The sequence below is a fragment of the Bombus vosnesenskii genome, unplaced genomic scaffold (assembly GCF_011952255.1).
Source record: "Bombus vosnesenskii isolate JDL3184/JDL3185 unplaced genomic scaffold, Bvos_JDL3184-5_v1.1 scf7180000016279, whole genome shotgun sequence".
In the NCBI taxonomy this organism is placed as follows: Eukaryota; Metazoa; Arthropoda; class Insecta; order Hymenoptera; family Apidae; genus Bombus; species Bombus vosnesenskii.
Genome location: NW_022884348.1, coordinates 459,823 through 473,906, shown reverse-complemented (window position 1 = coordinate 473,906; position 14,084 = coordinate 459,823). Strand labels below are relative to the sequence as shown.

Sequence of the window (14,084 nt, the reverse complement as noted above, 5' to 3'; positions counted from 1 at the left end):
TTTCGTTTAACAGCATTTAATTCTTTAATCATATCAACAAATTTCATTCTTAGTAAGAGTTATAGCTTCTAGAATGTACGAGAACACATGTGATGCAATCGTTCAGTATTCTCCAATCATATTCGTCGATTTGCCGGCGAATCATTCCGTACTTTTTACTATACAATTCTCTATATCCAAATCAAGTATAAACAACTTCAAAATAATTTCAAATATAATAAAACGAAATACATATATCAATTTTATTTCATTTTATTCCAAATTATGTTAAATAATTAAGATATTTTTCTAAGTATTGTAATTTGCTGAATAATCGAAACTTATTGTCTAAGAAAATGGATGTTTAAAAAGTTTTTAATAGTGTATTAGCATTAAGCCATATAAAAAGCGTATTAGCCATTATAATAACATATATTTTAAAATTTACGTAGTATTTACATCGATATCAATTTTATTTATTTACCAATGATCTTATTTGTTTGTTACCAATGTCATTTATTCGATCGTAATTAACATACAAATAAAAGTTCAGAATTCGTTTCCAAATAATAATTTATTTTTTATACTTTATCATAATAACTTTTTGTTAAGAAATATATATGTATATATGTAAGTTACAACACTACATATGTTCAATAATATTTCAGCACCATCTTGTGTCAGATTTTATATCTCGCGTAATGTCTCGTTGTTACGTAACGTGTATACTGGGTTCTTACTCCAATACGAAATCAATAAACACGTGGTGGGGCAAAGAAGTATAGAGGGGAATTGGGAATCTTCGAGAAAAGCGGAGAGGATTGCTCGGCTGCTGCACATAGATAGTACAACGTGGTTGAACAGCGAGTGCACGATCTCTGTCTATCGTAGAAATTTGAAATTTTAGAAACAATGGTAAGGAGAACATAAATCTTATCTTAAATTATATGTTATGTTATAATTTTCTTCATTAACTCAACATTTTCATATGTTTCAAAAATTTTTAAGGTTAACTTTCAAAATAGTGATTGAAATTATATATTTCCTGTTAAGTTATTCTTTAATTTAAAAAATGTAATGAATGTATTTAAAATCATGTATAATTTACTTGTATTGTTCGATGTTTTTTTGTTTAGTATAGTAATTTCAATGATATTTGATTCTATAAATCCTGTCGCATGGCCGGTGTAGTGAATGTCCTCTTTTTTCTTATTTATTTATTAGAGATAGAAAAACAAGTGACTACAAAACAGTTAATAAAACAAAAATATATACGTATGACGATAATTTCCATCGTGTGCTTATGATTTAATATCGCAAATTTTTTAGTGAAATTACTCGTAGATAGAGAGTTAATTACTGCATTTTTACATAATTGCATTTCTGCTATTAATTTTATCATTTGCAAGAAAATAAGTAGACGAATAGTAACCTAAACGTTTTTTGAATTTTATACAGTACGAAAAATTTCGTAAAATTACGCCATGCACGATCTTAAAGTAATTGATTTTAAATATATATTGTAAAACTAAATTTAAATGGTATAAATCTCCTTATATATATATTCTATGTTAATATTTTCATAATAGGCTGCAGCTAATGCCATTAAGAGACTTATACCTCTATTTGATAGAGTTCTTATACAAAGAGCCGAGGCTGTAACAAAAACAAAAGGTGGTATCGTTTTACCAGAAAAAGCTCAAGCAAAAGTCTTGCAAGGAACTGTTGTGGCAATTGGACCGGGACAAAGAAATGATGTATGTAAAAAGTATTTAATATTTACAATAATATACTTAAGCAGCAAATACAAAAATAAAAAAGGAAAAATATTCATTTTCAGAAAGGAGAACACATCCCTTTAAGTATCAAAGTTGGTGATGTTGTATTATTGCCAGAATATGGTGGAACTAAGGTAGAACTTGAAGATAATAAAGAATTTCATTTATTCCGCGAGTCGGATATACTGGCGAAATTAGAAGTTTAAGGTTCCATTAAATTTATGTTTGCAATTTTTTTAAGTACTACATACTATTTCATAAGAAATACACAAGCAATGAAACAGTGAAATGTAAGTTAATTTCATACGAATTTTGATGTTTATCATTGTAGCGTACATAATGATATTCCCTTATGTATCTACTGTTATATATGCCATGATTTTGCACATATAAAAGGAAAAAATAAAGCATTTGTTGTGTTTATGTATTACTATTTGTTTAAATGTTGCTCATTCTTATATTTTCTTTCAATCTTGGTACTAATGTAATAATGGCAAGAGAAAAAAACCATAGAATCCATTGATATGTAATAAGCAAAAGTTTGTATTCATATTTTATACACATAAATAGAAATATATATTTTAATAGGAAATAAAAAGACAATCCTACGAGTTTTGAAACAAAGTACAATTTTAATATAACCCAATCTTTTATTTCAATTTGATACTTTTCTTTACACTAGCTTTAATACCCGATATTTCTCCAGCGTAACGAGTAACTTCTTTTCTTACTTCTCTTATCTGAAAAATAAAAAAATTGTTATTGTATTACAACATATTCATCATTTAAAATAAATAAATAAATACATACCGCTCCTTTCCTGCGAATTTTAGCTTTACGATATTTATTTCTATGTTTTACTCTGGGGTTGCGTTGTTCTTTTTTACGATATGGCGTTAAACCTTTATTTTTTGCTATTTGATATGTAATTGCTCTTTTTTCTTGATCTTCAACTACAAGGTGTGGCATGTCGGTACTTTCCATCTTCTCTTTACTATTATACAAAACCTTTTCTTCATTTACATTTTCTGTCTTCAATTCAGATTCTAAAGAATCCGCATTTATGATTTCATTTGTAGATCTTTTTACACAATTTGCTTTTTCTTTGAAATGACATGTCTTTTGTTCATTGATGTTTATTTTATTGCCATTTAATATATTATACAATACTTTCCCTTCTCTCTCTGCTGTTAACATTTCCTGTATTTCTTGTATTAAATTTCCTTGTGCAGATTCCAATTGATTTAATAACTGACGATATTGTGCTAGACGTTTTATAACTGGGTGAGAATTAACAGGCAATCTTTTTGCCTTCAGCATTAAATAGAAAGAGATATTGATACAATAATTTAATAAAAGATGGTACTTTGTCTTTATGAAAGAAATTGTGGGGCAATTAGGGAGAATACCATCTTTAACTAACTTTAGAAATGGTGCCAGTGAATCTCTTGCTTCTGCCATGTGATCTAAATCATAATATGCATATTAAAAATATTTAATTTTTTAGTTTTCCCTTTTGAAATATATTTTATAAACTTTATTGAATATATATAATACCTTTAAAATCATTTACAAGAACTATAAATTCAGGACTTTCCTTCTGCATCATTATTTGCTTTTGTCTTTTGCTAAGTTTAGTGAGATCTGTCTTTATAAATTGTTCTGTACTCTCGTATGCCTTTTGATCATCATTTCTTGTTTGTATAAAATCTAGACCAAAATCAATGTCATCCAATTGCTCTGCCAATCTCTTCTGAATATTTCTAGCCTCTTCTTCTTCCATTTCTGCTTGAGCTAAATCTTTTTGGCTGATATTAGCATAATCTGGATCTACAAAATCAGTAGAGTAATACGCTTTCTTCTTTTTTCCCCAAGCTTTTTCATTTGGTAAGTTGGAATCTTCTTGTAATCCTTCAATATCAGATTCCATGGAATCTGTCTGGACTTCATTTTCTGTATCATCTTGATTCTGTTCATTTGCGTTGTGTAATCCATATACTTCATAATCACTATCGTAACTTTCCGAAGACTGTCTATCCCGTACTTTTCTAAGTAATTCACGTTCATTTTCTGAGTATTCTTCTTCAGAATTTATGACTTCATCTATATTTACATCTTCTAAATTCATTGTTCCTTCGTTCCTTTCTGGTATCTTTATTGTGCTGAAACAAATCAAGCAAATATACATTTTGTAATAAAAATAAAAAGCTGTTAACATTATTAATAAAAGGAATACAACTTATATATTTAGTATGTAGAAACATGATTAACCCTTTACGGTCGTACCAAGTTACGATATGATTGTTATGATGGTCGGAATTCATTTTCATTGAACAAACACTAATAATGTAACCTTACATATGATAACTTATACAAATCTTATTAAGAATCTTATGTATTTTCGAAACGTATATACACATGTGCATACGAACCAAACACAAAGAGTGCCTGAGAGTAAACATACAACCAATTTTTCTAAGAATGGTAAAATTTTAATCGCTGAAATTGATGTACGACCGCAAACGGTCCAATTTCATTCAAGACAATCTTTAGGTTACCTCTTTTTATTTCTCATATTAAAATTTTTTATTAGAACAATACAAAAATTGTGGCTAAAAATATTTAGACAAATTTTAATAGTATAGTTCACTTTGCAATCTTATTTATTATTTATTATTTTTGATAAAATATATCTTATCACAATATATGCACACACAACTTCATGACTTCACAAGCCATTTAGTTGGGGACCAGAGATGTTCAATTCCGATTTGATTTTTTAGAGAAATCGATTCTTTCGGTTAAAAAATCGATCTTTTGAATCGATTTTCCTACGATCGATTTGTTATTCCAAAAATCGACAATCGATTATATGTTTTGTTACTAAGAAAGGTTTCTCGCCGCAACTATTTGATAATCTTCCTTATGCTAAGATGATAAATGTGCAAATTTCTAGTTTGCGGTTAAGAATTGTATGAATATCTTTTTGTATTTCTAATTATATGTTAAAAGGATTGAATTTACATGTAACAATCAGAAGTAACAACACAATAATGGTAATACACTAAGCTTGTTTAGAGTTTAAAAGAACAGAGAGGCCACTACTATAAAGCAAAATGTTTTTGAAAACGCTATTTTTCGGTGTAATACTAATGTACTGAAAGAAAAATAAAACAAATTTACTCAAAGAATGAAATATATAAAATTTTGACTTCGCTGTAAGAGGATATATATATTTCTGATACAGCTAACATCAAACATATATAATTCTACGTGTCATCAGAGACATCTCTTTGCAAGAGAGGAATAACATTTACTCATACTCGTCTCTGCTACTAGTGTTACTGCATCATCATTCATTTTTCATTATATCTGGTAGTATTATGTTTAAATCTATTACGTTTGTAAGTTTATGGATTTACCGGTTATGTGAATTGTAGCTCGTGTTATGTATTTATGAATCAGAATCATATAAATATCAAATAAACATTTGATTTTTTATTATATTTTCACATTTAGAAGGAAAATGGTATTTTTAACTGCGCAATTATTTATAAGATGTCGAGGTCCCGATGAATTCTGGCGAAAACGTCAAATATTTAAGCTCGCTGCGGTAAATATATATGTATACTTATTCGAAACAAAATAGAGAAAATTATGATACAAATTTCTAATTATTTTTATTTTTAGCATTATATTGGAAGGAGAAGAAATTGTTATAGTATAGCCATTAGAAATGTACACAGAGCGTTACTAAAATCTACAATAGGAAGACAGCTGAAAAAAGACGATATGAAAGAGGTAATTCATAAAAGAAAGTAACTCTCTTTTAGAATGTTATATAAATAATTGTTCATTTTTGTTACAGCTTTGGGAAACCAGAATAAATGGTGCAGCAAAGGAACATAATAGTAATATAAAGATTCTATTGGAAGGATTAGGCAGATGTAATATTTTATTAAATCGTAAATCTTTATCAACATTGGCTGTTTGGGAACCACGAACATTTAAATGTTTATCTGATATTGCTTGCGCAAAAACAAAACTAGGAGGATTTAAAAGAGTTGCTAATAAATCTATGCCTGAAACTGTTATAGTTGAAGGATTAATTGACGAACTGGATTGATAAAATTATTGCAAAATAAATAATTAAACTTACATTTTATTGCAACATTTATTGAGTTACTACTGATTATATATTTATGAGAAGTATATGCTTTTTAAGAACAATAAAATAAGGTGTAAAGGTTACTGTTAATTGCGGAGTAATAATATTTCATTACAGCAACATGACTTAGATCTTTCTCTGTACAAACAACAAGAAAATATATAAGTTAATTCTTTACAGTACTTCTTATAATATACCCATCCTTAGAGTATATATTAATTAAATGAATAACATTCTCGCATAATGAATATTTTATCTCACTGCTTAGCATTGACGATTTGTACAAAGTCAGGTTTTAAAGATGCCCCTCCAACTAAAAATCCATCTATATCTTTCTCTTTTGCCAAGTCTTTCGCATTTCCTGCCGTTACTGAACCTCCATAGATGATTCTAACAGTCTCTGCAACAGTTTGATTGACATTTTTAGAGAACCAGTCTCTCAACTTTGCATGGACTTCTTGAGCTTGTTGTGGTGTAGCTGTTTTGCCTGTTCCAATTGCCCAGACTGGTTCATAGGCAAGAACTACATTGTTCCATGATTTGATTTTATCTGCAATAGCTTTAGTTTGCCTAAAGACTACTTCCTCTGTTTTACCGGCTTCTCTCTCTTCCAATTTCTCTCCAATACATGCTATCACCTATTAAGTCAAATATATTGGCATTTATTAATATTAAGATTATATTACTAGGTATTAAGTTTTAAAATAATCAAAATTTATATTACCTTTAATCCAGCTTCTAAAGCATGGGCTACTTTTTCTGCTACTAATTCATCTGTTTCACCAAAGACATTTCTACGCTCAGAGTGACCAAGAATTACCCATGGGATTCCATTGTCCAAAAGCATGACAGGACTTATTTCTCCTGTAAATGCTCCTTTGGCAACCTTGTATGTATTTTGTCCAGCAATACTAACATTGTTAGGTAATATATTCTTAACATACGTTAAGTATATTGATGGTACGCCAACAACAATCTCTAATAAAATTATATTGTTAGAATTATAATAAAATATATAAATTAATATTATCAGTGTTACATTATTAAAAATAAAATTTATGGATAACTATATAAGATATATCGTTTTTTAGGAGTTATTTAAAAATTAGAAAATATAGAATATTAAATATTAAAGCAGCAGATAGAACAAACATACCAACATTTGAATCAAGTGGGCCGTTTTTTAAAAAGGCAACGATACCATCTATTTCACTCTTGGTACCGTTCATTTTCCAATTACCACCGACAAAAAATTTTCGGCCCATGATATTACAATGTACAGATACACGAAGATAATTAATAACAATGGATTTACAAGTTTCCAGTGAATCTAAAACAAATTTCGAAACTACTCTCTCGACTTTTGACCTTCAACAAACCAGAAGGTGAATTAAGTCACGTTCACGTACCTCCCAACTGATTTTATGAAACCCCCACCATTCTTTATTTCTTACTCCCCTCTCTTTCGCGGGCTATACTTCAATAAAATACAGTTTACAGGAATTATTTTATTCGTGGAAATAAAATTACTTCCGTTATTTCTATATATCCTTCAATTTTGTATTAACAAATATACTTTTACATTTAATCTCGAGCTTTTATAAGTAGGCAAGACTATTGATTTAAATTTCATTAAAATTTTCCTATACTAAATCTGATATTGAAATCAGATTTTAAAAATATTGCATGATGTAAATATTGCAAAATTTGTAATTTACAAAGGTAATTAAATGTTTAATACTGGTATGTTATAAGTAATTAAAAATCTCAAAATATTTTATACAGTGAAATCGTGAATATATTAGAATATATCGCTCGAATTTATGAAACTAGTAAATAAATTGCACTACATAAGATCTAGAAATATCATAAAACTAAGATTTATAACATTAGGAATTAAGAAATAATAATGATATTTTACGCAATACTTACTATTATAGTATTTAGTAACTTCAAATTTTTAAGTTCGTATACCAAGTCGGAGCAACATTTCAATATATCGATGGTGAGTAATAAATAAAGATTATGTATTTCGAAATAATTTTAAATTTCAGTAATACACAGCACACAAAATTTATAAACTTAATATTTAATTATTTATAAACAATCTTTGAGACTGTTGTTGAATTAGATAAAAGTATTTAAGAATGTTCCATTGTAAGGTTATGAAACATTTTTAAATTACTCTGATACATTAACAATCTTTTTTTCATGATTATTTATCATAATTAAATGAGATATATCGTATACTTACTATATTTAAGGAGATTTTTATTTAAGATACTTTTTTGACACAATTTAGCAAGATTCTCACGAAGAAATAAATTAAACATGTTAGGCATTTTACCAAAAAGCTTTGAATCACATTTTAATGTCTTCTTGTAATTCAAATAAGTAATATAATTTATAAAAAATAAATATATAATAAAAACAAATAAATAATTGCTAAAATATTAAATTATTGGAAGTAATTATGTTGCGCATTACTGTGAAATTGGACAAGGAAACAATTGCATAAGTTTGTTTATAATGTTTTGTCAATGTTTCTATAATATAGACAAATTAGAATTTTATAATATTTTATTATACGTAATGTTTCAAAATATTTATATATATTAACATTTAATTATTATTATTATAAATAATTCATAATTGAGAGATTCTGTAACATGTTTGAGATATTAAAATTCAATATGGATAAATTTATACACACATTTCTACAGAATTTAGGTTTAAGAATTGAATCTCATGCCTGCAAAAAGTTTAACAAGATTACATATATATCAAATATGAATAAATCTTATATAGCAAAGCAACTATATTCTACAGAGGAAATAAAAGATATTAATATACAGCAAGATTTGGATTTTTCTAGCGAAGAAAACATAAAATATTTCATGGAAAAGCATGTTAATCTCTTTGATAAACTTACTTATCTAAATAATGCACAAATTTTAACCTCTCATTTGAAGAATATTAATACAATGATTCTTCAGAAAATAAAGCTAAGATGGAAATACAATGGAAATGTGAAAAAGAGAGAAATTAAAACATGGAACAAAATTGTAACTTATAACAAGAAACTAAGAACAAATTTAGCAAATAAATTGAGTGGGTCACAGGGCAAATTATTGTCTTCTTCAGGATGCAAACGAAAATATGTAAATTTCTCTAATTATAAAAGATATAAATTTAAAAAGGCTGCTCTTGGAAATTTTAAACTACTTTATAATAACACAACTATATCCAATGATCACAGAAGTGATAGCATTTTAGTAACAGATAATGATAAGAAAACATCTTTTCTTAGGCACAGTTTATCAAACATTATGACAAATATCACAAACAAGCAAATAGAAATAACTGAACAATTTTTATGGTTGCATGTAAAAGATGTAGAATATATGAAAAGAAACATACAAGTTACTCTTCATATCGCAAAGGTTATACTATGCATATATCTTTCTTTATTTTAAATTGATTTAATATGGCTTTGTATATAATTTAATCTTGTATCTATTATTCAGAATTCAAAATATAATTATGATACAAAGAACCAAATAGAATATAATCAAGTACTTTGTCATCATGCAATTCTGTGTTTAATTGAACCAAGTGAAAAGGGTGCTGTTTTAATTGAAGATAATTTACCAGTTATTGTTCAAAAATATCTCGTACATGGTTATAAATACCATTTTGATTTTCAGAGGTATTTTATGAAAGACAAACATATTATATAAGTTTAAATGTTTCAATGGATGAAACTTTTTCTTTAGAGGTTCAAAGGACTATTATGCAGCTGTACTTATTTTGAGTCGATGGGCTAAGGTCCTAGTTAAACATATAAACACAACTATGATGCATACAATTTCTGGTATATTAGGATGTGATGTAGAAAAAATATTGGTTTTATATAATCCAAGAGGGAAATGATTTTGGATATTATCATATATAAAGAAAATTTATGAATATATCTCTAATATAAATTTGTTCATTGATGTAATATATAATACAGCCTTATGTAATTATTTCGAGTAAATGCCCAATGATTACTTATATTCATTAATATATATTTTTTGTAGGAGGTTTATAAGTGTTTTAAGTGAAATAAAAAATGGTAAATGAAGAAGTAGTGGAATTTAATAAGAAATCACAACCAGTTTACAAGAATCCAATTTTTCAACAGAAATTTCGATCTACTAGTACCACTGGAAAGAAACGGACTTGGCGCTCATTAAAACAAGTGCTGGCTCAAGAACGCACTTTACCATGGCCTGTAGAAGTAGTGCATTGTACGATTTATTACCAATCTATTTTAATGTTACATATTTTCAAAAAATCTATATGTGTAATGATTTGAATAACTTAAGAACTAAAGGAAATCAATTTATGTGTTTAGCGATACATCTACTTGCGATATATTTCATAATCTGTAACTGAACTGTAATTTCGATAATCATATTTTAGATACTTTCTAAATAAATATTATATCACTCTGGGAAATTTCAGATAGTTCTATTAATGCACCGCCAAGCTTCAGGCCAGCAAAGAAATATTCTGATATTTCTGGGTTACCCGTAAGTAACTTTCCACGTTTGTATCATTGGTTAAGTCATTAAAGCACAAAATGATATATAAATTACATTTATTTTACAGGCACGATATACAGATCCACAAACTAAATTATACTATGCAACGGCAGAAGAATTTGCAACAGTCCGAAGTCTACCAATGGATATAACTGCTGGATATTTAGCATTGCGCGGCGCTTCCAGTATCGTTGGATAAATGAAAGGAGAATTTTATTTTCTATAATTTCCTTATATTTAAATAGTATAGAACACGGATATTTTATTTTGTAATTGTTATGATACTTATTAAAGAATAATGAAAAATTAAGTATAATTCTGAAAATTAAACATCATGTCATAAATGTAAACAAAATATATCGAGCTTATAAAGAGACAAAATAAAGCTGTTTGCACTAACTAGTTGATAAAAATTCTTTTTTTATATACATACATTGTATGTATCAAGTTCTTTTAACGGGATTTCCTGAAATAAAGAATTCCACAAATAATTTAAGTAATTTTCATTATTTTATCTCCGTAATATTATACACAAGTAATCATTATTAAAAAAAAAAGGATGTCAATCGTAACTTAATATATGAATTACGAATTAAAGAAGGATTGGAGAATCTTTAAAAAGAATATTACTGTTTCTTTTCTCTTGACCACTGTATTCTTTTATGTTGACAGTTTTTCGTGCACCTTATTTGTTTGTTTGCTATTGCAACATGGGCCATTAGCAAATTTAATTGAAAATACAAATAGCACGGCCTACTGAAATATTGCCTGGTGGTGCACTATTTTTAGGTCGCCATTTGTTTTTGAATTTTTTTACTTTTTTAATGAAGATAATTTTAAAGTAGCGTCATAATGTCTTCATTCCAGCAGGTCGGGTAGATCGTCGTCATCACTATCCATTCCATCACCTTCATCTCCTAAAGCATCTAAATCATCGAAGTTTGGTTTACTATCTCCCGATCCTCCTAGACCACCCATCTGTCGCATCATCTGCAAATGTAGTGGAAATTTAGATTATCAAACTGTAGATAAATAACAGTACAGTAATTGTAATATCCTTTTCTTTTTTTTATCAACGAATAAATTACTTTAAACACAATAATCTCTTACTTCTTCCAAATCGTTGCCAGTTCCTTCCATTCCACCTTCATCGTCGCTATCATCTTCATCCTTCCATTTATTAAAATCGCTTTTTAACCAATGGGCTTTCGTTTTTTCTTTTGTTAATCTTGGCCAATATGGACCTTCTTCTTTTTTAACAAGAACTAACTCTATAGTCCTTCCTCTTAGGTTTTGAATAGTTCTGTTTGGAACAACTTCTCCATATAGGTTAATCGTTATTTCATGCATTTTTTGTTCAGTTCCACCTACTCCTTTAAAATATATCATTTGTGGTTCGATGTTAATCGCAGGATCTTTGCAATCTTCTAGACAGATAGTAACAAATAATATTTCTTTCCTCTGAGCCCACATAACAGGTGGGGGAGGCAATCTGAAAAATTGTCAAACAATTAACAATTTTAAATAATGTATAAGAAACTAAATTACAAATAGTAAATTAAAAAATATAAATTAAATATAAATTAAAAAACACTGAATAAGAAAAGGTCAATTGATAAAAACAAAAATTATTTATATCATGCATTTGTTTATATCCATACAGAGCAGTTCTGCATAAAATACGTGTACGACATGCACGTTATGCTTGAAACGTACACACGCATGACAAATTTGTATAATTAATATTAATTTTATTTCATGTATAAGCATTCATGGATAACTTTTAATGAAAAATTTATTCAAATGCAAGAAATGAAATGCAATATTTAACGGAATGCAGGAAGTGAAGCAATATTAAAATAGGGAAAATAGCATTGTAATTATAAAACGTAGGTAAAGGTTAGGAGTAAAGTTCTATGGTTTCTGGCAAAAGTCGCTAGTCATTGTGGATAAAACGTTATATTATTATAAAACGATCGAGAAGAATAAAAATAATATAACATCATGAAACGCATTTCGGTAAAAGCATATAAAATATTATAATATATTTTTCGCGTCTAAGATATATCGATAGTTATGTAGAAATACAAGCTATTAAAAACCTGAGAATTGCAATTCGATTATCTGAAAAAAAAAGCAAAAGGGTGGAAGATTCATTATCAACGGAATGGTTATTATTAAGAATTTATAAACAGTGCATTGTAAAACAAGAAAATAGGGATGTAAGATAGTTTCTTGCGATTCTTTTCCAGAAATTTCGAGAATCAATAAAGCCGTCTTTACAACATGGCGGTGTTTCGAAAGCCACGGGGCGGTATTCGAGTTGTTTTCTCGAATATCTCTTACTCTTTTCATGATAATAACAATGAGAAGGAATTTCAGGATCGAGAAACACAATCAAAGAACATTTTATGTGAATTTTTATGTACTTACTGGCCTTCTTGAGTCATATTTCGAGAGCTTCGTTCCGTAAGAAGCAAACAAACACGAAGCGCTTACGTATCGCGCCGTAGATCCGTGATTCGAGAGTGTTTCGAGATTCAACTATCGATCAAACAAAATGGCGATTGGTTGCTTTTGTCGATGTCGAATTCTCTTGTTTCCGGAATCGAAATTTGAAAAATATCTATTTACCAATCTAAAACTGGTAATCTTGAAACGTAATATAATTTTTGATATTATAAATAAATTTCACGCTATTATGTAGTATAGTGGAATTATTTGCCAAGATTAATCAAGTAAAAACATTTTTAACTTACTTCATTTCTCATTTGTATTTCGAGATGTTAAAATAAATGGTTATCCGATACTTGTTGTCCTTTAATGAGTCAATATTAACAATAATTTTTCAAAGTATTTTTACAAATGCAAAAATAAGACGCTGTAGAATAGAAAATTAACGTTATCTTATTTTTTCATTTATCGTATAAAAAAGATTTTATATTGTAAATCCTTTTTACGTATTGAAAGATTATGAATAAATATGTACTTTCGTGATAATGAACGGATTTTCAATTTTAAACATTCGTCTGCGTTTTTCGGATAGAAGAAAAAAGTAAAATAATTAATGCAATGGTAGCATAAAAATTCGAGACAGATGTGGCTGAGAGAGTGTGTGTGTGTGAGGGGGGAGTAAGCGAGAGGAAGAGAGAGAGAGAGGCTGTGAAAGATATGGCGGGAGGGGACGAGAGAGAAAGAGAGAGTGAGATGTAGGATGAAAGAGGGAAGGAAAAGAAAACGAAAAGAGAGAGCCTTTGCGTTAGATTGTAGGTCAGCGCGGCAGAGGAGGAGGGAAAGATACTACCTTTCTTGCCGTAACCGTGGCCATAAACTAACAGGACATACACACGGTGTATCAGTCTTTCTTTCGCAGCTCTGACTCGTCCTGTTTGTCAGTCGTACAGGTGGTTATTTCCGCGTAAACGTACCTTCGCATTTCCGATACGCTGTCGCTGTTGTGGTTTCTGCGGGCAACTCGCTACTTTTGATTATCGTTCTGATCAGCTTCGAGATTATTTTTTGTTAATCCGTAAAAAGGATTAATTGACGCGCGCGCGTGCGCGCGTGTGC

At 28.7% G+C, this 14,084-nt stretch overlaps 7 protein-coding genes and 1 long non-coding RNA gene across 20 annotated transcripts; 5 read left to right on the top strand and 3 right to left on the bottom strand.

Annotated features, from left to right (window-relative positions):
- The first annotated feature begins 58 nt into the window (after positions 1–58).
- On the top strand, positions 59–893 carry LOC117242849. Its single transcript, XM_033509847.1, has 2 exons — positions 59–185; positions 648–893. Exons 1-2 carry the CDS (start codon positions 74–76, stop codon positions 884–886), a joined length of 351 nt encoding a protein of 116 aa, XP_033365738.1. The 5' UTR covers positions 59–73; the 3' UTR covers positions 887–893.
- LOC117242850 (10 kDa heat shock protein, mitochondrial) lies at positions 759–2,187 on the top strand. The gene is made up of 3 exons (XM_033509849.1): positions 759–894; positions 1,569–1,736; positions 1,820–2,187. The coding sequence occupies exons 1-3, from the start codon at positions 892–894 to the stop codon at positions 1,961–1,963; spliced, it is 315 nt and encodes a 104-aa protein (XP_033365740.1). The 5' UTR covers positions 759–891; the 3' UTR covers positions 1,964–2,187.
- An 89-nt stretch (positions 2,188–2,276) lies between these two features.
- On the bottom strand, positions 2,277–4,518 carry LOC117242840 (something about silencing protein 10). 2 transcript variants are annotated; one of them, XM_033509827.1, is made up of 4 exons: positions 4,316–4,518; positions 3,315–3,919; positions 2,568–3,223; positions 2,277–2,497 (listed from the first exon to the last, which is right to left on the bottom strand). In XM_033509827.1, exons 1-4 carry the CDS (start codon positions 4,330–4,332, stop codon positions 2,408–2,410), a joined length of 1,368 nt encoding a protein of 455 aa, XP_033365718.1. In that variant the 5' UTR covers positions 4,333–4,518; the 3' UTR covers positions 2,277–2,407. The 2 variants fall into 2 exon arrangements, with proteins under 2 accessions (XP_033365718.1, XP_033365717.1); XM_033509826.1 differs by lacking the exon at positions 4,316–4,518 and adding an exon at positions 4,044–4,096.
- Positions 4,519–4,974: 456 nt separating this feature from the next.
- LOC117242848 (39S ribosomal protein L20, mitochondrial) lies at positions 4,975–5,917 on the top strand. Of its 2 annotated transcripts, none has more exons than XM_033509845.1 (4): positions 4,975–5,132; positions 5,277–5,370; positions 5,448–5,558; positions 5,626–5,917. In XM_033509845.1, the coding sequence occupies exons 2-4, from the start codon at positions 5,284–5,286 to the stop codon at positions 5,881–5,883; spliced, it is 456 nt and encodes a 151-aa protein (XP_033365736.1). In that variant the 5' UTR covers positions 4,975–5,132; positions 5,277–5,283; the 3' UTR covers positions 5,884–5,917. The 2 variants fall into 2 exon arrangements, with proteins under 2 accessions (XP_033365736.1, XP_033365737.1); XM_033509846.1 differs by having other exon boundaries at positions 4,981–5,161.
- LOC117242845 (triosephosphate isomerase) lies at positions 5,904–7,360 on the bottom strand. Its single transcript, XM_033509843.1, has 3 exons — positions 7,082–7,360; positions 6,650–6,903; positions 5,904–6,563 (listed from the first exon to the last, which is right to left on the bottom strand). The coding sequence occupies exons 1-3, from the start codon at positions 7,188–7,190 to the stop codon at positions 6,183–6,185; spliced, it is 744 nt and encodes a 247-aa protein (XP_033365734.1). The 5' UTR covers positions 7,191–7,360; the 3' UTR covers positions 5,904–6,182.
- Positions 7,361–7,707: 347 nt separating this feature from the next.
- Positions 7,708–11,005, top strand: LOC117242843 (INO80 complex subunit C). Of its 11 annotated transcripts, none has more exons than XM_033509832.1 (5): positions 7,708–7,930; positions 8,922–9,368; positions 9,453–9,634; positions 9,702–9,924; positions 10,008–10,149. In XM_033509832.1, the coding sequence occupies exons 1-4, from the start codon at positions 7,835–7,837 to the stop codon at positions 9,856–9,858; spliced, it is 882 nt and encodes a 293-aa protein (XP_033365723.1). In that variant the 5' UTR covers positions 7,708–7,834; the 3' UTR covers positions 9,859–9,924; positions 10,008–10,149. The 11 variants fall into 11 exon arrangements, with proteins under 11 accessions (XP_033365723.1, XP_033365728.1, XP_033365729.1 ...); XM_033509841.1 differs by lacking the exons at positions 8,922–9,368; positions 9,453–9,634; positions 9,702–9,924 and adding exons at positions 10,435–10,502; positions 10,582–11,005 and having other exon boundaries at positions 7,811–7,930; positions 10,008–10,042; positions 10,112–10,217; XM_033509840.1 differs by lacking the exons at positions 8,922–9,368; positions 9,453–9,634 and adding exons at positions 10,435–10,502; positions 10,582–11,005 and having other exon boundaries at positions 7,823–7,930; positions 10,008–10,217.
- On the bottom strand, positions 11,003–13,857 carry LOC117242847 (prostaglandin E synthase 3). Its single transcript, XM_033509844.1, is given in 5 exon segments — positions 11,003–11,504; positions 11,625–12,006; positions 12,948–12,967; positions 12,969–13,058; positions 13,819–13,857. Coding segments are annotated over 5 exon segments (648 nt in total). The 5' UTR covers positions 13,843–13,857; the 3' UTR covers positions 11,003–11,372.
- Positions 12,384–13,323, top strand: LOC117242855. Its single transcript, XR_004495341.1, has 2 exons — positions 12,384–12,684; positions 12,767–13,323. It is a non-coding gene; the product is annotated as an uncharacterized LOC117242855 (long non-coding RNA).
- Positions 13,858–14,084: the final 227 nt, after the last annotated feature.